Source organism: Microtus pennsylvanicus, chromosome 6, assembly GCF_037038515.1.
Source record: "Microtus pennsylvanicus isolate mMicPen1 chromosome 6, mMicPen1.hap1, whole genome shotgun sequence".
Taxonomy (NCBI): Eukaryota; Metazoa; Chordata; class Mammalia; order Rodentia; family Cricetidae; genus Microtus; species Microtus pennsylvanicus.
The window spans coordinates 1,557,230-1,572,822 of NC_134584.1; the positions used below are offsets into that span (position 1 = coordinate 1,557,230).

General features: G+C 57.6%; 1 protein-coding gene across 2 annotated transcripts; it reads left to right on the forward strand.

The window, feature by feature from the left end:
• The first annotated feature begins 285 nt into the window (after positions 1–285).
• On the forward strand, positions 286–13,320 carry Btbd2 (BTB domain containing 2). Of its 2 annotated transcripts, none has more exons than XM_075975451.1 (9): positions 286–1,463; positions 8,761–8,880; positions 9,438–9,594; positions 9,855–9,960; positions 10,624–10,854; positions 11,320–11,512; positions 11,697–11,784; positions 11,911–12,057; positions 12,183–13,320. In XM_075975451.1, the coding sequence occupies exons 1-9, from the start codon at positions 907–909 to the stop codon at positions 12,342–12,344; spliced, it is 1,761 nt and encodes a 586-aa protein (XP_075831566.1). In that variant the 5' UTR covers positions 286–906; the 3' UTR covers positions 12,345–13,320. The 2 variants fall into 2 exon arrangements, with proteins under 2 accessions (XP_075831566.1, XP_075831567.1); XM_075975452.1 differs by having other exon boundaries at positions 289–1,463; positions 10,657–10,854.
• The last annotated feature ends 2,273 nt before the right edge of the window (positions 13,321–15,593 follow it).

Sequence of the window (15,593 nt, forward strand, 5' to 3'; positions counted from 1 at the left end):
GTCCTGAGCCCTCCTCATCCTCACCTCAGCTCTTCCTAGTCCTCTCACTGCCCCTCCCCCAGGCTGTCCCTAACTTTCCCCTCCATCCCTATTCCTCCACTGCAGACCCACTTCCCTATGACTCTGCCCTCCACCCCGCCCTCTCGCGTGGCTTGCTCAGGCAAACCCCGCCCCTACTCTTCCCTCATCCTCTGCTGTGCAATCTGGCCTCCCTTCCCTGCCTGCCTTCCTTCCCTTCCTCCATTCCTCCCTCCTCCATAGACCCTACTCTCCCTGTCCACTACTTCTGGGCCTCTCCCATCTTCCCTTTTCCCTCTGTCCCTCCCCTCCTCCTGTCCCTTCTCCACCCCTCTGGACTCACCTCCTCCCTTCATTTTTCCTCTCCGCGATAGCCCTGCTCCTCATCTTCTGGCTCGCTCTACCCTTTTCTCTCTGCCCCTCCCTCTCCTCCTTATTCCCTCTTCCTCCATCCCCCCTCTCTGCTTCTCTTTCTACACCTCTCTAGTTTATCTGCCTCTCTTGCCTCTCCCTTTCCACCCCTGCCCTTGCTCCAATCCGGGGCCTGCTCCTCCTTGGTCCCGCCCTCTTCTCCTAGCTCCGGGCTGTGCTCCTCGCTTATCGCCTCACCCTCTCATCCAGTCCCTCCTGTTCCCCTCCCATTTCCTCTTCCCAGTCCTAGTATCCATACCCTCTTTCCCTGAATCCCTTTTCCCTCTGCCCTTCTTTCTCTCCCTCTCGCCCTGGCTCGCTCCAGGCCCCTCCTTTTCCTCGTCTGACCCAACCAAGCCCCTCCTCCCTTATCTCCTCTCTGTCCTCTCAATAGCCTCTCCTCCTTCCTCTCCTCTCTCCTCCCTCCCCACTCTCCTCCCGATCCATCCTTCTTCTCCTCCTCCCCGCTGCCTCTGCATGCCCTTTCTAGTCGTGCCCTTACTCCCTCCTCTCTGTCTGCCCGTTCGCTCCTCCCTCTGCTCCTCGCAGGCCCCGCCTCTCCGCTGCCCCGCCCCTCCGCCCTCCCCTTCCCGCACTCCACTCAGGTCCCGCCTCTCGGTGGCCCCGCCCCCAGTGACCACGCCCTCCGTCGCCCCGCCCCCGCGCCGCAGCGACAAGATGGCGGCAGGCGGCAGCGGGCGCGCGTCGTGCCCGCCGGGGGTCGGGCCTGGCGCTGGCAGCCTGGGGCCTAGCGCCAACGCCGCCGCGGCCCCCGGCAACGCCACCGCCTGCGCCCCGGGGCCGCCGCCCCCTCCATCCCCGCCACCCGGGCCCGTGCCGGACGCGCAGGCCGTGGGCGACGAGCGCGACGACGCGGGCCCGGGCGCGCTGCTGCGTGAGCCCGTGTACAACTGGCAGGCCACTAAACCCACGGTGCAGGAGCGCTTCGCCTTCCTCTTCAACAACGAGGTGCTGTGCGACGTGCACTTCCTGGTGGGCAAGGGGCTCAGCTCGCAGCGCGTCCCCGCGCACAGGTGGGCCGCCGAGACGCCGGACCCTGCAACCCCAGACCCTGCACCCCTGGACCCTGAACCCCACCCGGACCCTGCATCCCAGGAATCAGCACCCTGGAACCCTGCACCCCACCTGGACCCTGCACTCGAAACCCTGTAGCCTACCCAGACCCTGCACCCTCCCATCCTGTTCCCCTCCCGGAGTCTGCATTTCACCTGGATCGTGCACCCCATGAACCAGCACCCAGAACCCTGCATCCGAGACCTTGAACTTCACCTAGGACGTGCACCTCAGACCTTGCACCCCATCAGACCCTGCATCCCTGGGTCCTGCACCCCAAACCCTGCAGTCAAACCTTGGACCCTGCAACCCAACCCTAATCTCAAGACCCTGGACTGCACCCAGATCCTTTATCCCTAGATTCTGCACCCCAAGAACCCGCAGTCCACCAGGACCATGTACCTCAGACTCTACACCACGCGCACACCTTGCATCACCCCAAGACACTGAGTCTAGAGCCTCAGGCCCTGTCTCTTGGCATTCCTGTAATTGTCACCTGAACCTGGTTCTCAGATACCCCTCAATCACAGTCCAGTTCCTGAGCATGGGGGGCCTCAGGCCCTGCTCCTGACCCTCCATCCAGGTCCCTTCTTGCTCCCTGAATCCTCAGCCATCCCCACCACCCCTTGTTCTCCAGCTTGTCCAGTTCTAGGAACCCCCTTCTTCTCCCACCCACCGTCCTCACACCCTGTGTTTGTACCTCCTGCCATCTGACTTAGGTCATCTCTCCCCAAGACACTTGCTTGTGCTTCCCTGTGTACCCCTAGTTTTGCTCTTGCCTCTCCTCTTCCTGCCTGCCTTGAGTTCCCCGCCGGTCTGAGCCAGCCCCTCTCACCCCAGCCCTTACCGGATAGATCTCATTCCATGCCCCGCCGAGCTCTCTGGGAGTGGGTCAAGGGTCCTGCACATTCTTAGATGGGGTTGAGGGCTCTCGAGAGTCCCGTAAATGCACTGTCTGGCCGGCCATTGCTGTTCTGGGCACTTTTGAGTTCGTTGTCTTGGCGGCAGCCTGGAGAACATAGAAGTGGGTGGGCAGACCCTGGGGAAGGAGAGGAGTGCTGGGGTTGCAGAGACCCCGAGTCTCGAGGACTTGAGAGTGTGTCCACAGCAAGGACAGCAGGAAGAGTGAGGGGCACTCTAGCCCCGTGGTGGGCTGGTGGGCAGTGGAGGACGTGGCTCCCAAGTGGAATAGGTTTTTCAGTCGCATTGTGGCAAGTGGCTGAGAAACCAGTGGTGTGACTGGTTGGATAGCAGCAGAAGGACCCCTGAATCTCAGTTTCCATACCTACGCACTAGGCTCAGACCTCCCCGTCAAGGCCTGCTGGGATAGGCGATCCCATACTGTGCTTTCCAGGCCCCTGTGGGGAGGGGGCGTGACCTGCCATGGGTGGCTGACATTCCTGGGCCTAAGTCCCACCCACCAACAGTGTAGCTTAGGGTTGGCTGAGAAAAGCAGTCGTGTTGGGCCAGACAAGTCTTGAGCTCAGCTGTATCTTGGCTGGGGCAGGAGGACTGTAAATTCCAGATCCACCTGCAATCTAGGAGATCCTATCAGAAGAAGGAGAAAGAGTGAGCTTTAGTCTTTTGTTGGGAAGCAGAGGCAGGTGAATCTCTGTGAATCCAAAGCCAACAGCAAGTTCCAGAACAGCCAGGGCTACTTAGAGTGCCTCAAAAAACAAACCAAAAAGAATGACCAAAAAAGAAAAACAAGTAAATTGAGGGCTGGGGGCGTAGCTCAGGAGTGGAAGTCCCCCTAGATCCCCCCGGGAGAGGCTGGGTTGTGACACACCTGCCTACCCTGTTTTTTTTTTCTTTTGAAGGAGGCCAGAAGATGGCTTAGTGGCTGAGTATGTTCTTTTGTAGAGGAGGATAGACTCAGTTCCTGGTGGCCACCTTGGTGCCTTGAAATAGCTTGTAGCTGCCGGGTGATGGTAGCACTCGGGAGGCAGAGGCAGGCGGATCTCTGTGAGTTCGAGACCAGCCTAGTCTACAAGAGCTAGTTCCAGGACAGGCTCCAAAGCCACAGAGAAACCTTGTCTCGAAAAACCCCAAAAAAAAGAAAAAAAAAGAAAAGAAAAAGAAATAGCTTGTAGCTCTAGTTCCAGGGGTCCTGAAGCTTCTGATCCCTGGAGGCGCTTGTGCTCCTGTGCCTTTAATTTAAAGGAAGGGGGGGGGCTGAAGAGCAACCCCACAACCTGCAAGAGGCTGAAGGACCTCCCAGAGGCCTTCGCAGACCTGGGGTCCAGAGTGTGGCCTTTAGGACCCTGTACCGTTCTGTTTCTTTCTTTGTTTGGGGGTCCTAAGGAAGAATCCTGGGCTCTGTGTATGGTAGACAAACTCTCTCCACTGAGTTGTGGTTTCTGGCCTCTGTGTGACCACAGAACAGATAAACCAACTGTGGTCAGGGAAAACTGACTCAGGTCAGAGGCAGCACCTGATTGCGCCTCTGTCAAGGTCACAGAACACAAGGAAAGTTTGGAGGAGCACTAGGGTCTCGTGCTGGCTGGGGCCCTGATTGGGCACCTGAGGTGACACCTGAGGCCACCCGGAGAAACAGAATAGCAGGCTGAGAGGCTGTTACCTGGCGCTCTGGAGGTGAGGCCAGAGACTCTGCAGCCCAAGGTCGTCTTTGCTCACACAGTGAGTTTTAAGCCAACCTGGGCTACAGGAGGCCTGGTCTACCACACAGGAAGTGGGGAGACAGTTCACTGGATAAAGTGCTCGCATCCCCATAAAAGCCAGCCAGCTCTGGAGGTGAGGATTCTTGGTGCAGGCTGGTAGCTAGCTGGAACTGGCGAGACCTTCTTAGAGAATAGCCATGGGAGATACCTGGCATTGCCACAGCCAGACAGCAAGAGCTTTTGGTGGTGTTGGCTGTAATTCAGTGCTAGAGCATTTGCCTAGCATTGGAAAGTCCTCGGTTCAAGTCTCAGTCTGGAATAAAGAAATGTTTTGGCCAGCTATATTGGCTCCATAGCAACTGTTCAACTCTGGTGTAGCGATAGGCAGGAGGGCTTTGAGGGTGGGTGAAGCCTGTGTGTGCGCATGTGCGCATTTAGTTTATGTGTACAGGTGTTTTTTGCCTGCATGTATGACTGTGTACCCTGCATGTAATGCCCCTGGAGGCCAGAAGAGGGCGTTTAGTCCTCTGGAACTGGAGTCCCAGCTGGTTGTGAGCTGATGTGTGGGTGTCAGGAACGGACCCTGGGTCCTCTGGGAAGAGTAGCCAGTGCACTAGCCACTGAGTCCTCTCTCCAGTCCCTTGTTTTCCTTCTGACAAGGTCTCATGGAGGCCAAGCTGGTCTCCAACTCTCAGTGGCCAAGGATGACCTTGAACTCCAGGCCTCCACCTCCCCTTCTGAGGGGGATGGGTGATAGAAAGTGCTCCACTGTCCTGGTTTGTGTCTGTGGAGCATGGGGCCCAGCCTCACCCTCCTAAGTGCTGGAATGACAGGCCTGTGCCTCCGTGCCCTGCTCCTTTGGTGGTTTCTGAGGGGCCGTCCACAGATTCCACACCAGCTTGCCATGGGGCTTCTGAAGTCACCTGGATCAGCTTGGGACCGGTAGGCAGAACCTCTGCCTAGGATGCTTATCCTTGGGGTGCGTGGATCCTCTAAAGCCTTGAGGGCTCCTCCTGAAACCATCTTCCGGCCTCTTCTTTGTGGGCAGATTTCATGCTCTGCCAGACTGTCTTGCTCCAGTGTGTGTGTCTCTTTCTGGTTCTTTCTGTCCGAGCTGGCGATAGAGCTCAGGGCCTCAAGCCTAAGTCATTACTCCCTCCCCAGTCCACATCCCTCCTAAGCAGCCGTCACTCCCTCCCCAGTCCACATCCCTCCTAAGCAGCCGTCACTCCCTCCCCAGTCCACATCCCTTTGCCTCTGTGTATTTTGTTTTGTTTCGTTTTTTGAGACTGTGTCTTGCCATGTATCCCAGGCTGCCCTCCAGCTCACCACAGTTCTGCCTGGGGATGACAGGTGTACGTCTCCATGTCTGGCCTATTTATTTACTTGTTTAATCTTTTATTTATTTTATGTACATCGGTGTTTGGCCTGCATGTATGTCTGTGAGGGTGTCAGAAGCCCTGCAACTGGAGTTAGGCATGTGGGTACTGGGATTGAGCCTGAGTCCTCTGCAAGAGCAGCCAGCCAGTGCTTCTAATTCCTGAGCTACTGGGAAAATGTTGTTTATTGAATTTCCTTAAAATTCTCTTCATAGTTGGGTGTGGTGGTGCACACCTTTAATCCCAGCACTTAGAAGGCAGAGCTCTGTGGATCAGTGTGAGTTCTAGGACAGCCTGGTTTATGTAGCAAATTCATGGCTAACCAAGTTTTTGTTTTGTTTTTTTTCAAGACGGGGTTTCTCTGTGTAGACCTGGGTGTCCTGGAACTTGTAGAGCAGGCTGGCCTGAGACTCTTTACAAATAAGGATATACTCCTTCCATTTCCCCACGGCCATTTGAGCTCTCAGGAAGCTGAGCTGCATAAGGTTTGTCTAAAGAACCCCCCCCTTTTTTTTTTGAGACAGCCCTAGCTGTCCTGGAACTAGTTCTTGTAGACCAGGCTGGCCTCGAACTCACAGAGATCTGCCTGCCTCTGCCTCCCAAGTGCTGGGATTACAGGCGCGGCCACCATACCTCACCCACACCTGGCTTTTTACACGAGTGATAGGATTTGAACTCACACCCTCTTTTCCCGTGGAGCACTCTCCCCAGCCACAGCTGTGGGCTTTTCTTCCATGTGGCTGTGGGATTGGAGCCTTGCATCAGCCCTGTGCACATTTGTAGCCCCTGTGTGTTCCTGGCGCAGGTAGTCTGGGTTCACCTTGAGCTGGTCCCTGCAGTGAAGCTCCTGGCCTTGTGTTGGGTGTGGTGCTGCAGGCTATCCCAGCAATGAGGCTGAGGGGGAGAATCTTGAGTTCAAGGCTAGCCCAGGCTTTGTGGTAGGACCCTGTCAGAAACAAAAAGCAACAGCAAAAGATCATTTTAATAGTGTGTGTGTATGTGTATGCATGCATGTGTCCATGTGAACTTGTGTGTATGTGTGTGTGTGTGTGTTCGTACAGGTGTTCATGTGACTGTGCTCGTGTGTGTGCCAGCCTGCAGAGTCCAGTTATTGGATCGCTGAAGCTGGCAGTGAGTGTCCAGCATGGGTGCTAGGAGCTAAACTTGGGCTTTGTGCAGGAATAGCTTGTGGTCTTAACCCACTAAGCCATCTCTCCAGTCCCCAATCACCATTTTAATTGCACCTAGGTATGGCTCCCCAGACACCCCCCCCTTCCCGGCATGCAGCAGCGCTGCTGTGTAGTGCGCACCGGCTCCCGCAGTTCCCTTCACTTCCCGCTCGGCTTGTGTGGTGTAGCCCTGTTTGTGTTCATGGCTGTAGAGGGAACACGTTGTGTGTGGTCACACTTGATGCGTGATGGGCTGTCCTGCCTTTGGCTGCTGGGAACATCTGTGTCTGTTCCTCTCTCCTGCGAAGAACCAGAGAGGCCATAGTGGACAACAAACATGTCCAGGGAAAAGGCTGGGATGCCTTCAGGAGAACGAAAGGCAGGGACAAGGAGAGTTCCCAGGGCCTCCCCTGGCATGGGTTGCCCCATTGCTGAGTCAGAGGACCAGGTGTGGGCATTCGTGTCAGGTGGCTGTGGCTATGCTGGTGCAGCTGGGTGCCTGAGTTTCTGATTTTGGCTTTTGTGTGGTCGGTGGAGGCTTCCCTGCGGGGACAGAATACTTCCTAAAAAGAAAGAAGAGGCACAGGCAGAGAGGTTATTTCTGGCTTACTGCTGCGTGGGCCCGGGGCCGGGAGCTGCTGTGCTGTGCTGAGCAGTTAGGTTCCCAGCCTCCACCAGCACCAGGATGAGGTCAAGAGCTGGAAGGCTGCAGGGCTGAGACTGAGATCCCAGAGCCAAGACCCTGGTCTGAGCAGCTGCACTCTTTCCAGGCCCCCCCCCCCCCCCCCGTGGGTCCTTTCTTGCTGCCCCAACCCCAGGCACCAGCGTTCGCCTCAGCTTTTCCTCAGCCATCTCCACTTTGATTTTGCAGTGATGAACATGAAGTCTGTAGGTATGCACATGCAAGATAGGTGCTGTATTGCTGAGCGACGCTCCAGCCCCACTGGGGGAGTCTATGCGGGGCTCCACCCCGACCACGCCCCCAGCCCCTCCCCGCTCTGAGCTATCATCCTTCCGCTTTTGAGTTGCCCCCTTACTGAGTTGCCCAGGTTGCCCTGACCTCCTGCCATGACAGGCAAGTCCAGCCAGCTGTCAGCTCTTTGTCTGTCTGTCTGTCTGTCTGAAGGCCCTGTCCTGCAGTTAGAGCCCGCCTCCTCTTTCGCTAGTTTTGGTTAATTCCATTTGGGAGTGCCAATTCCAAGAGGTTCTGGGTGTACTTGGTTGCTCTTTGGGGACTGGTGGTGCCTGGTCTGAGTTTGCAGTGACAGTCGGCAGTGGCCAGACTCTGGGCGGGAGGAAGCTTTGTTATTGTAGGGCCAGTGAGGTGGAGAGGGGCCTCCCTAGTGGGTGCACCCCAAAGGCACAGTGGGCCTACAGTTCTGTGGAAGGTCGTGGTCCCTTGTCCACAGCTTCAGCAGTGACTCTGTCCCACTCATGGTGCATGGACCCATCTACATGTCCAGAGGTATCCAGCTGGAGTCTTGTCTGCTCAGAGCCACCCTGTCACTGTGGGAACAGAACAGAGCAGGGCACTGGACCGGCTCCATGGTCATTGTTTCCATCCAGAACATGAGCTGTATTCCGAGCCAAGTCACTGTGGGTCTTGAACCTGGCCATTGTGCCCTTAGTCCTGCCCTGACCCACCCACACTCCAGCTGTTACACGACCCCTTTGGTTCCCTTGCCCCTACCCTTCACCAAGCCCTAACACCCTTTCCAAGCCTGTGCTGTCTGCCCGAGGCTGTCCAGCCCCTGTATCTAGTCTGCTTTCTCCTGTGAGGCTCAGGTCCCCATGCCTGTTTCTGCGGCCTGGAGACTGGAGGGAGGGGGGCTGAGGGAATGGGGATGAGGAAGAAGGGCCAAGTGCAGGAATGAGTGAGGGGCTGTGTGGGCAAGGGCGAGTAGAAAGGACTGTGGTGCTGCCCCATGCTCCCCCCTGCTGCCTCCTCCTTCCTGTTCCTTCTAGAAGGATCTGAGGCCCGGAAAGGCCTCTGCTAAGATTGCCAGGAGTCTCTGCAGGTGTGACAGGGGACTCTGACTGGCCTGGGCCAGCAAGACTAACGGACAGTCGCCCTCTCTTCTGGCTCAGGTTTGTGCTAGCTGTTGGCAGCGCTGTCTTTGACGCTATGTTCAATGGTGGGATGGCTACCACATCCACTGAGATTGAGTTGCCCGATGTGGAGCCCGCTGCATTCCTGGCACTGCTCAAGTAAGTTCCAGATTCTTCCGACCACAGGGGTGTTAGAGTATGGACTAGAGTGTGAAAAGACAGGAGCGATCCCTCTGTGTCTGCGACAGAGCCTGCCCTCCAGTGCAACATTCTAGAACACATGCCCAGAGAAGAGGGTTTGGGGGCTGGAAAGATGACTCAGCACCTCCAGAACCCCAGCCAGGTGGTCGCCAAGTGCAGGTCTGACATTCTTCAGGACCACACACACAGGCACACAAACTCATGCCGTCTTCAAGAATGGGCAGAGTGCTATGTGCCACACCTGGCCTGCAGTGCTGGTGTGGAACCCATGGCCTCGTGACTTATACTGCCCTTGACAGTGCCTGTGGTTTTCTGTGATTTACCTGTGGTCACATAAGCTTGGTCACAGGGTCTCAGCACGCCTACAGTGGCCTGTGTGGCCTCGCTGAGTGATGTTTCCCAGGTCAGGAGATTGACAGATGTCAGTTCTAGAGGTGGCTGAGCAGCCCCTTGCAAACATGCAGTGCTCGGCAGGTCTGGTGGCCTCATTCTCACCGCCCACGTCTCCTGCTCAGGTTTCTGTATTCAGATGAGGTACAGATTGGGCCTGAGACGGTGATGACCACACTGTACACCGCCAAGAAGTACGCAGTGCCTGCGCTCGAGGCACACTGTGTGGAGTTCCTCAAGAAGCACCTGCGGGCTGACAATGCCTTCATGCTGCTCACGCAGGTGAGTGCTCACGCGGTGTCCGGTGACGCCTACAGGGCTGGCACCAGAGATCCTTCAGCCTCTGCCTCTCCAGTGCTGGGATTAAAGGTGTGCGCCACTACTGCCTGCTTTTTGTTTGTTTTGTTTTTTTCTCCTCTGAGACAGTCTGGCTCAGCAGCTAGGCTGCTCTGCCTTCCTGACCCCTCTGTCTCAGCCCGAGGCCTGGGGTGACACTTTCGTCCATTCACGAGGGACAGTGTGGTGTGGCCTGCTCTCCCTAGGCTCGGCTCTTCGATGAGCCCCAGCTGGCCAGCCTGTGTCTGGAGAGCATCGACAAGAACACAGCCGACGCCATCGCTGCCGAGGGCTTCACAGACATTGATCTGGGTGAGTCAGGCCCACGGGTCTTGGATCCAAGGATTGCTCTGGGCTTGGGTCAGGTTGGAGATCCTGATTTGAAGATGACGGGACACCCACCTCCTGGGTGACATAGCGGGCCTGAATGGAGCAGGTCCCATGGGGCTTGGTAGCAGGGCCTGTTCTGGGGTCAGTGCCCTCTCCAGGGGTATCTGCAATGCAGTGGAAGGGCCGTATGGGGTCAAAGCCACAGGAACCAATCACAGGGTGTAGGGATGCACTCCTATGATCTTGGCTCTCAGGAGGCTGTCAGAAAGATTGCTGTGAGTTCTAGACCTGCCTAGGCTGTAGAATGAGACCCTGTTTCAAAAAGAAAGAGAGCTAAGACTGACTCAGCTAAGTTGGTAAACTGCTTCCCTATTACTTGCTAGCCCGTCACCCCAGCACTCAAGAGGTGGAGACAGGAGGGCCAAGGGTGTAAGGCCAGTCTTGGTTACATAATGATTTCAAGGCTAGGCTCAACTACTGAGACTGTGTTGAAGAAAGGGAGGAAGGGAGAAAGAAAGGCAATGCTTAGGGAGGGCTGTTTGTCAATAAAACTTTATTGATAAACATGGACAAAGGGCCACAGTCACCAAGCTCTGGCTGTGAGGTGGTTCTTATATGGTCTGGTCTGCATGTGGTCCCTTACAGGCATAGGGGTTCACAAGCCTTTCTCTGCCACAGACACCCTGGTGGCAGTGCTTGAGCGTGACACCTTGGGCATCCGTGAGGTGAGGCTATTCAATGCTGTTGTGCGCTGGTCTGAAGCAGAGTGTCAACGTCAGCAGCTTCAGGTGACACCTGAGAACAAGAGGAAGGTGCTGGGCAAGGCCCTGGGTCTCATCCGATTCCCCCTGATGACCATTGAGGAGTTTGCCGCAGGTAACAGGCTTGCACGGCCCTATTGAGCCACCCTCCTTGCCATCAGGCTGTGACTTGGGGACCCTGCCTGGGACCCTGGGGTTTCCATGTCTTGGGGTCATGTCCTATCACCCACTCAGGATTCAGCTTTGGGCTGGGCTCAGTTGTCAGTTGGTCACCTGGCATGCAGAGCGTGGAGTGGCTTCTAGAAGCTGCACTTGGTGAGGTGCTGGCTGTGAGGTAACCTGGTGTGTGGACAGGCAGGGCCGAGCTCTTGGTGTGAAGCAAGGGTGTTCCCCAGGACTCTAGAGGACCTCGGAGGTAGGGTCTGCCAGCCCAGCGTCCAGCAGAAGGACACTGAAGGGGGGTTCTAGGAAGGAGGAACTTCTTAACTTGGTTGGGCCCTGAGAGTCAAATGTCCCAGTTTGAGGGGCAGGCCCTGAGTCTGCCTTTCCTTCGTGTGGTCAGCCAGCCCTCTGCCCGCAGGCCCGGCACAGTCTGGCATCCTGGTAGATCGCGAGGTGGTCAGCCTCTTTCTGCACTTCACTGTCAACCCCAAGCCGCGGGTGGAGTTCATCGACAGGCCCCGGTGCTGCCTGCGGGGCAAGGAGTGCAGCATCAACCGGTTCCAGCAGGTGGAGAGCCGCTGGGGCTACAGTGGCACCAGTGACAGAATCAGGTGGGGCCTCAGGACCCCAGGTCGGGAGGTGATGGGAAAGAAGGGGCAGCAGGAGCTGGGCAGGTCCTGAATGGGCAGTGTGCCTTCCCCACAGCTCCGGCTGCCCGACTCACCCGTGGCTGCTCCAGTTGTCGCCCTCATGGGCCCAGGGCGTTAAGCCGCTGCCACCCACTTCCCTCTGCAGGTTCTCTGTCAACAAGCGCATCTTTGTGGTGGGCTTTGGGCTCTATGGATCCATCCACGGACCCACTGATTATCAAGTCAACATCCAGGTGAGCTGCCAGCCCCACCCATGCCACACCTCCTCTCCTTGAGAGCTCGCCCAGAAGTCCCACCCACAGACCCTCATCAGTGCCACTCCCTCCCTCCCTGCGAGCTGAGCAGCCTTCCTTCCCCAGATCATCCACACAGACAGCAACACGGTCCTCGGCCAGAACGATACTGGTTTCAGCTGTGACGGCTCAGCCAGTACCTTCCGCGTGATGTTCAAGGAGCCCGTGGAAGTCCTGCCCAGTGTGAACTACACTGCCTGCGCCACACTCAAGGTGGGGGCCACACTACCTGAGGGCGCTGGCCCATCCCTGCAGGCTGTGGGTACCCTTGTTATTTCCCCCCCCGCCCCCCGTCCTGAGGACTTACTGACCTCACTGTGACTCCCTCTCCCTGCCAGGGCCCAGACTCTCACTATGGCACTAAAGGCCTACGCAAGGTGACCCATGAGTCACCCACCACGGGGGCTAAGACCTGCTTCACCTTCTGTTACGCGGCCGGGAACAACAACGGCACTTCCGTGGAGGACGGGCAGATCCCTGAAGTCATCTTCTACACCTAGGCCATTTTCCACCCAGGTCGCCCCTCGGCCGTCTACGGGCTTCCCTCCCCACCACGTCCCTCGTCATCACGGAAGGGGCTGCCTTGTGTCCACAGGGACAAGTGTGACTGCCTGTCCAAGGCACTGGGGAGGTGGTCGGGCCATGGGCTGGGCCCTGTCAAGACAATCCCTCAGTCTTGGGGGCAGAGTGGGCTTGGCCCTGGATGGACAGCTGTTGGGGTCAAGGGCGGTGGATTGGGAGTCGGGGTTTCCCACTCTGGTTCCTGCAGCTCAGGGCAGCCGGCCAGCTCCGTGCCCAGGGCACCGCAACCATTCATCCGCTCTCTTTAATTGCACACTGCAATGCATTCAAGCCCACACTCAGCTGGAGCCTGTCCTCCAGCCGATGGTTTGGGTTTCATGTTCCTTCTGTTCTCCGCTGCTCCCTGGGGACCCCAGGGCCTGACCTGTGTGCACTGAGGACACCTGAAGCTCTGGCCTCCTGGACATGGGCAAGTGCAGGGCACTGGTCAGTCCTAAGCAGCCTCGGGTGGGGCTGCTGGGCCTTCCTGGATGCTCTACCCAGGGTGGGTGACAGGTGGGCCACCGTTCCTGCTCCTCCCAACAGTGACGTGCAAACCATCACTGTCCAGCCTCTGTGGACCAGCTCCTCCCCGGTGTGGCCTAGAGGGCTGGAGTAGCAGGTTGAGCCCCATCAAGACACACTGGGCCTCCAGCTGGCCTGCTGTGGCACCCAGGGTACAGAACAGCCCTGTGCAAACCATAGATAGCCCTGCACCAGGCACCCTGTTCAGTGATGCCCTAGGAGGCACAGTCCCCTATCTGGGGTCCCACTCCTTGTCCTTCATGTCCTCTGTACCTGTGACCTCCTACCCAGATCCCATGTCCTCCCCAAAGCCATGGGAGGTGAACCCTCCACACTGTGTCCCCAAATGATTTTTTTTTTTAAAATAAAGGCGAGAAACATCCACCTTAAGCCACTGAGTACCAAACTGTCTGCCTGCTGTGCGGCTGGGGGTGGGCACCTTGGCCACATGCAGCTCCCTCCCTAAGAGCACCTTCACAGTGTGCCCACAGAGCAGAGGCAGGCAGCCAGAGCCAAGACCTGGACCCTGGGCTAGCCTGGGCTACACGACACTCTGCTTCAAAACAGAAAAGGGGGCAATGAAGAGGGGGTAAAGGGAACTTGCTGCTATTGCAGGGGACCTGCGGTCCCAGCTCCTATGCTGGTGGCTCCCAGCCACCTGTGCTACCAGGTCAGCTGCCTCCACCACTCCTGTGCACACAGGTATGGCTTAAGACGCTACAAATAAGTCCTTTGCCAGGAGGTGAGGGTGAACACTAATCTCAGCACTCAGGAGGCAGAGGCAGGTGGATCTCTGAGTTCAAGGCCAGCCTGGTCTACACACAGAAATCATGCTTCCAAAACAAAAACAAGAAAAACCCAATCAACTAAACAACCAAAACCAGAAAACGAACAACAAACCAGTGAGAGCAGTGCGACCCAGCGCAGCTGAGGCTGAGGGCACAGACTCCGGCACACACCGCAGCGCAGCTGAGGGCACAGACTCCGGCACACACCGCAGCGCAGCTGAGGGCACAGACTCCGGCACACACCGCAGTGCAGCTGAGGGCACAGACTCCGGCACACACCGCAGTGCGGCACAGCAGAGGGCACAGACTCCGGCACACACCGCAGTGCGGCACAGCAGAGGGCACAGACTCCGGCACACACCGCAGTGCGGCACAGCAGAGGGCACAGACTCCGGCACACACCGCAGTGCAGCTGAGGGCACAGACTCCGGCACACACCGCAGTGCGGCACAGCAGAGGGCACAGACTCCGGCACACACCGCAGTGCGGCACAGCAGAGGGCACAGACTCCGGCACACACCGCAGTGCGGCACAGCAGAGGGCACAGACTCCGGCACACACCGCAGTGCAGCTGAGGGCACAGACTCCGGCACACAGCGCAGTGCGGCACAGCTGAGGGCACAGACTCCGGCACACACCGCAGTGCGGCACAGCTGAGGGCACAGACTCCGGCACACACCGCAGTGCAGCTGAGGGCACAGACTCCGGCACACACCGCAGTGCAGCTGAGGGCACAGACTCCGGCACACACCGCAGTGCGGCACAGCAGAGGGCACAGACTCCGGCACACACCGCAGTGCGGCAGAGGCTGAGGGCACAGACTCCGGCACACACCGCAGTGCGGCACAGCAGAGGGCATAGACTCCGGCACACACCGCAGTGCGGCACAGCAGAGGGCACAGACTCCGGCACACACCGCAGTGCGGCAGAGGCTGAGGGCACAGACTCCGGCACACACCGCAGTGCGGCACAGCAGAGGGCATAGACTCCGGCACACACCGCAGTGCGGCACAGCAGAGGGCACAGACTCCGGCACACACCGCAGTGCGGCAGAGGCTGAGGGCACAGACTCCGGCACACACCGCAGTGCGGCACAGCTGAGGGCACAGACTCCGGCACACACCGCAGTGCGGCACAGCAGAGGGCACAGACTCCGGCACACACCGCAGTGCGGCACAGCTGAGGGCACAGACTCCGGCACACACCGCAGTGCGGCACAGCTGAGGGCACAGACTCCGGCACACACCGCAGTGCAGCTGAGGGCACAGACTCCGGCACACACCGCAGTGCAGCTGAGGGCACAGACTCCGGCACACACCGCAGTGCAGCCGCAAAGCCGCCCACCAAGCCTGACTCCAGGTGGAAAGGAGAATAGACGGCAGAAAGAAAGCTGAGATTTCCTCTTCCCAATGAATGATTCTAACTTGTGTCAAGCCATCTTTCCAGTCCCAGAGACTTGGCTCTACTCTGGAAGCCCTCAGCTCTACTTGTGGATACCACTGGGAACTCTCGGGAGAGTGGCAAGCACTTGGGAGCACAGGAAGGCCTTAGACCACTGCACCTAGGGAGCCGCTCTTATAGACTACTGTCTCCTGAGACACAACCCAACCAAACCCGAGCCTCTTGAGGGTGCATTTTCCGTATAAGGATTTTTGATTTAAAGATTTATTTATTATGTATAGTATTCTGCCTCCATGTGTGCACCAGATCTCATTACAGATGGCTGTGAGTCTCCATGTGGTTGCTGGGAATTGAACTCAGGACCTCTGGAAGAGCAGCCAATGCTCTTAACCTCTGAGTCAGTCATATCTCCAGCTCTACACAAGGACTTCTGACAGCAGTTTCTTCAGGTTGTTTTAAAATTTATTGTTTTTG

Excerpts from the sequence above, each read along its gene's own strand:
- Btbd2 (XM_075975451.1), top strand. The coding sequence starts at position 907 with ATGCCCTTTCTAGTCGTGCCCTTACTCCCTCCTCTCTGTCTGCCCGTT. Across the intron at positions 9,595-9,854 it reads CCTTCATGCTGCTCACGCAG|GCTCGGCTCTTCGATGAGCC; the intron begins GTGAGTGCTCAC and ends TGCTCTCCCTAG. Across the intron at positions 10,855-11,319 it reads CATTGAGGAGTTTGCCGCAG|GCCCGGCACAGTCTGGCATC; the intron begins GTAACAGGCTTG and ends CTCTGCCCGCAG.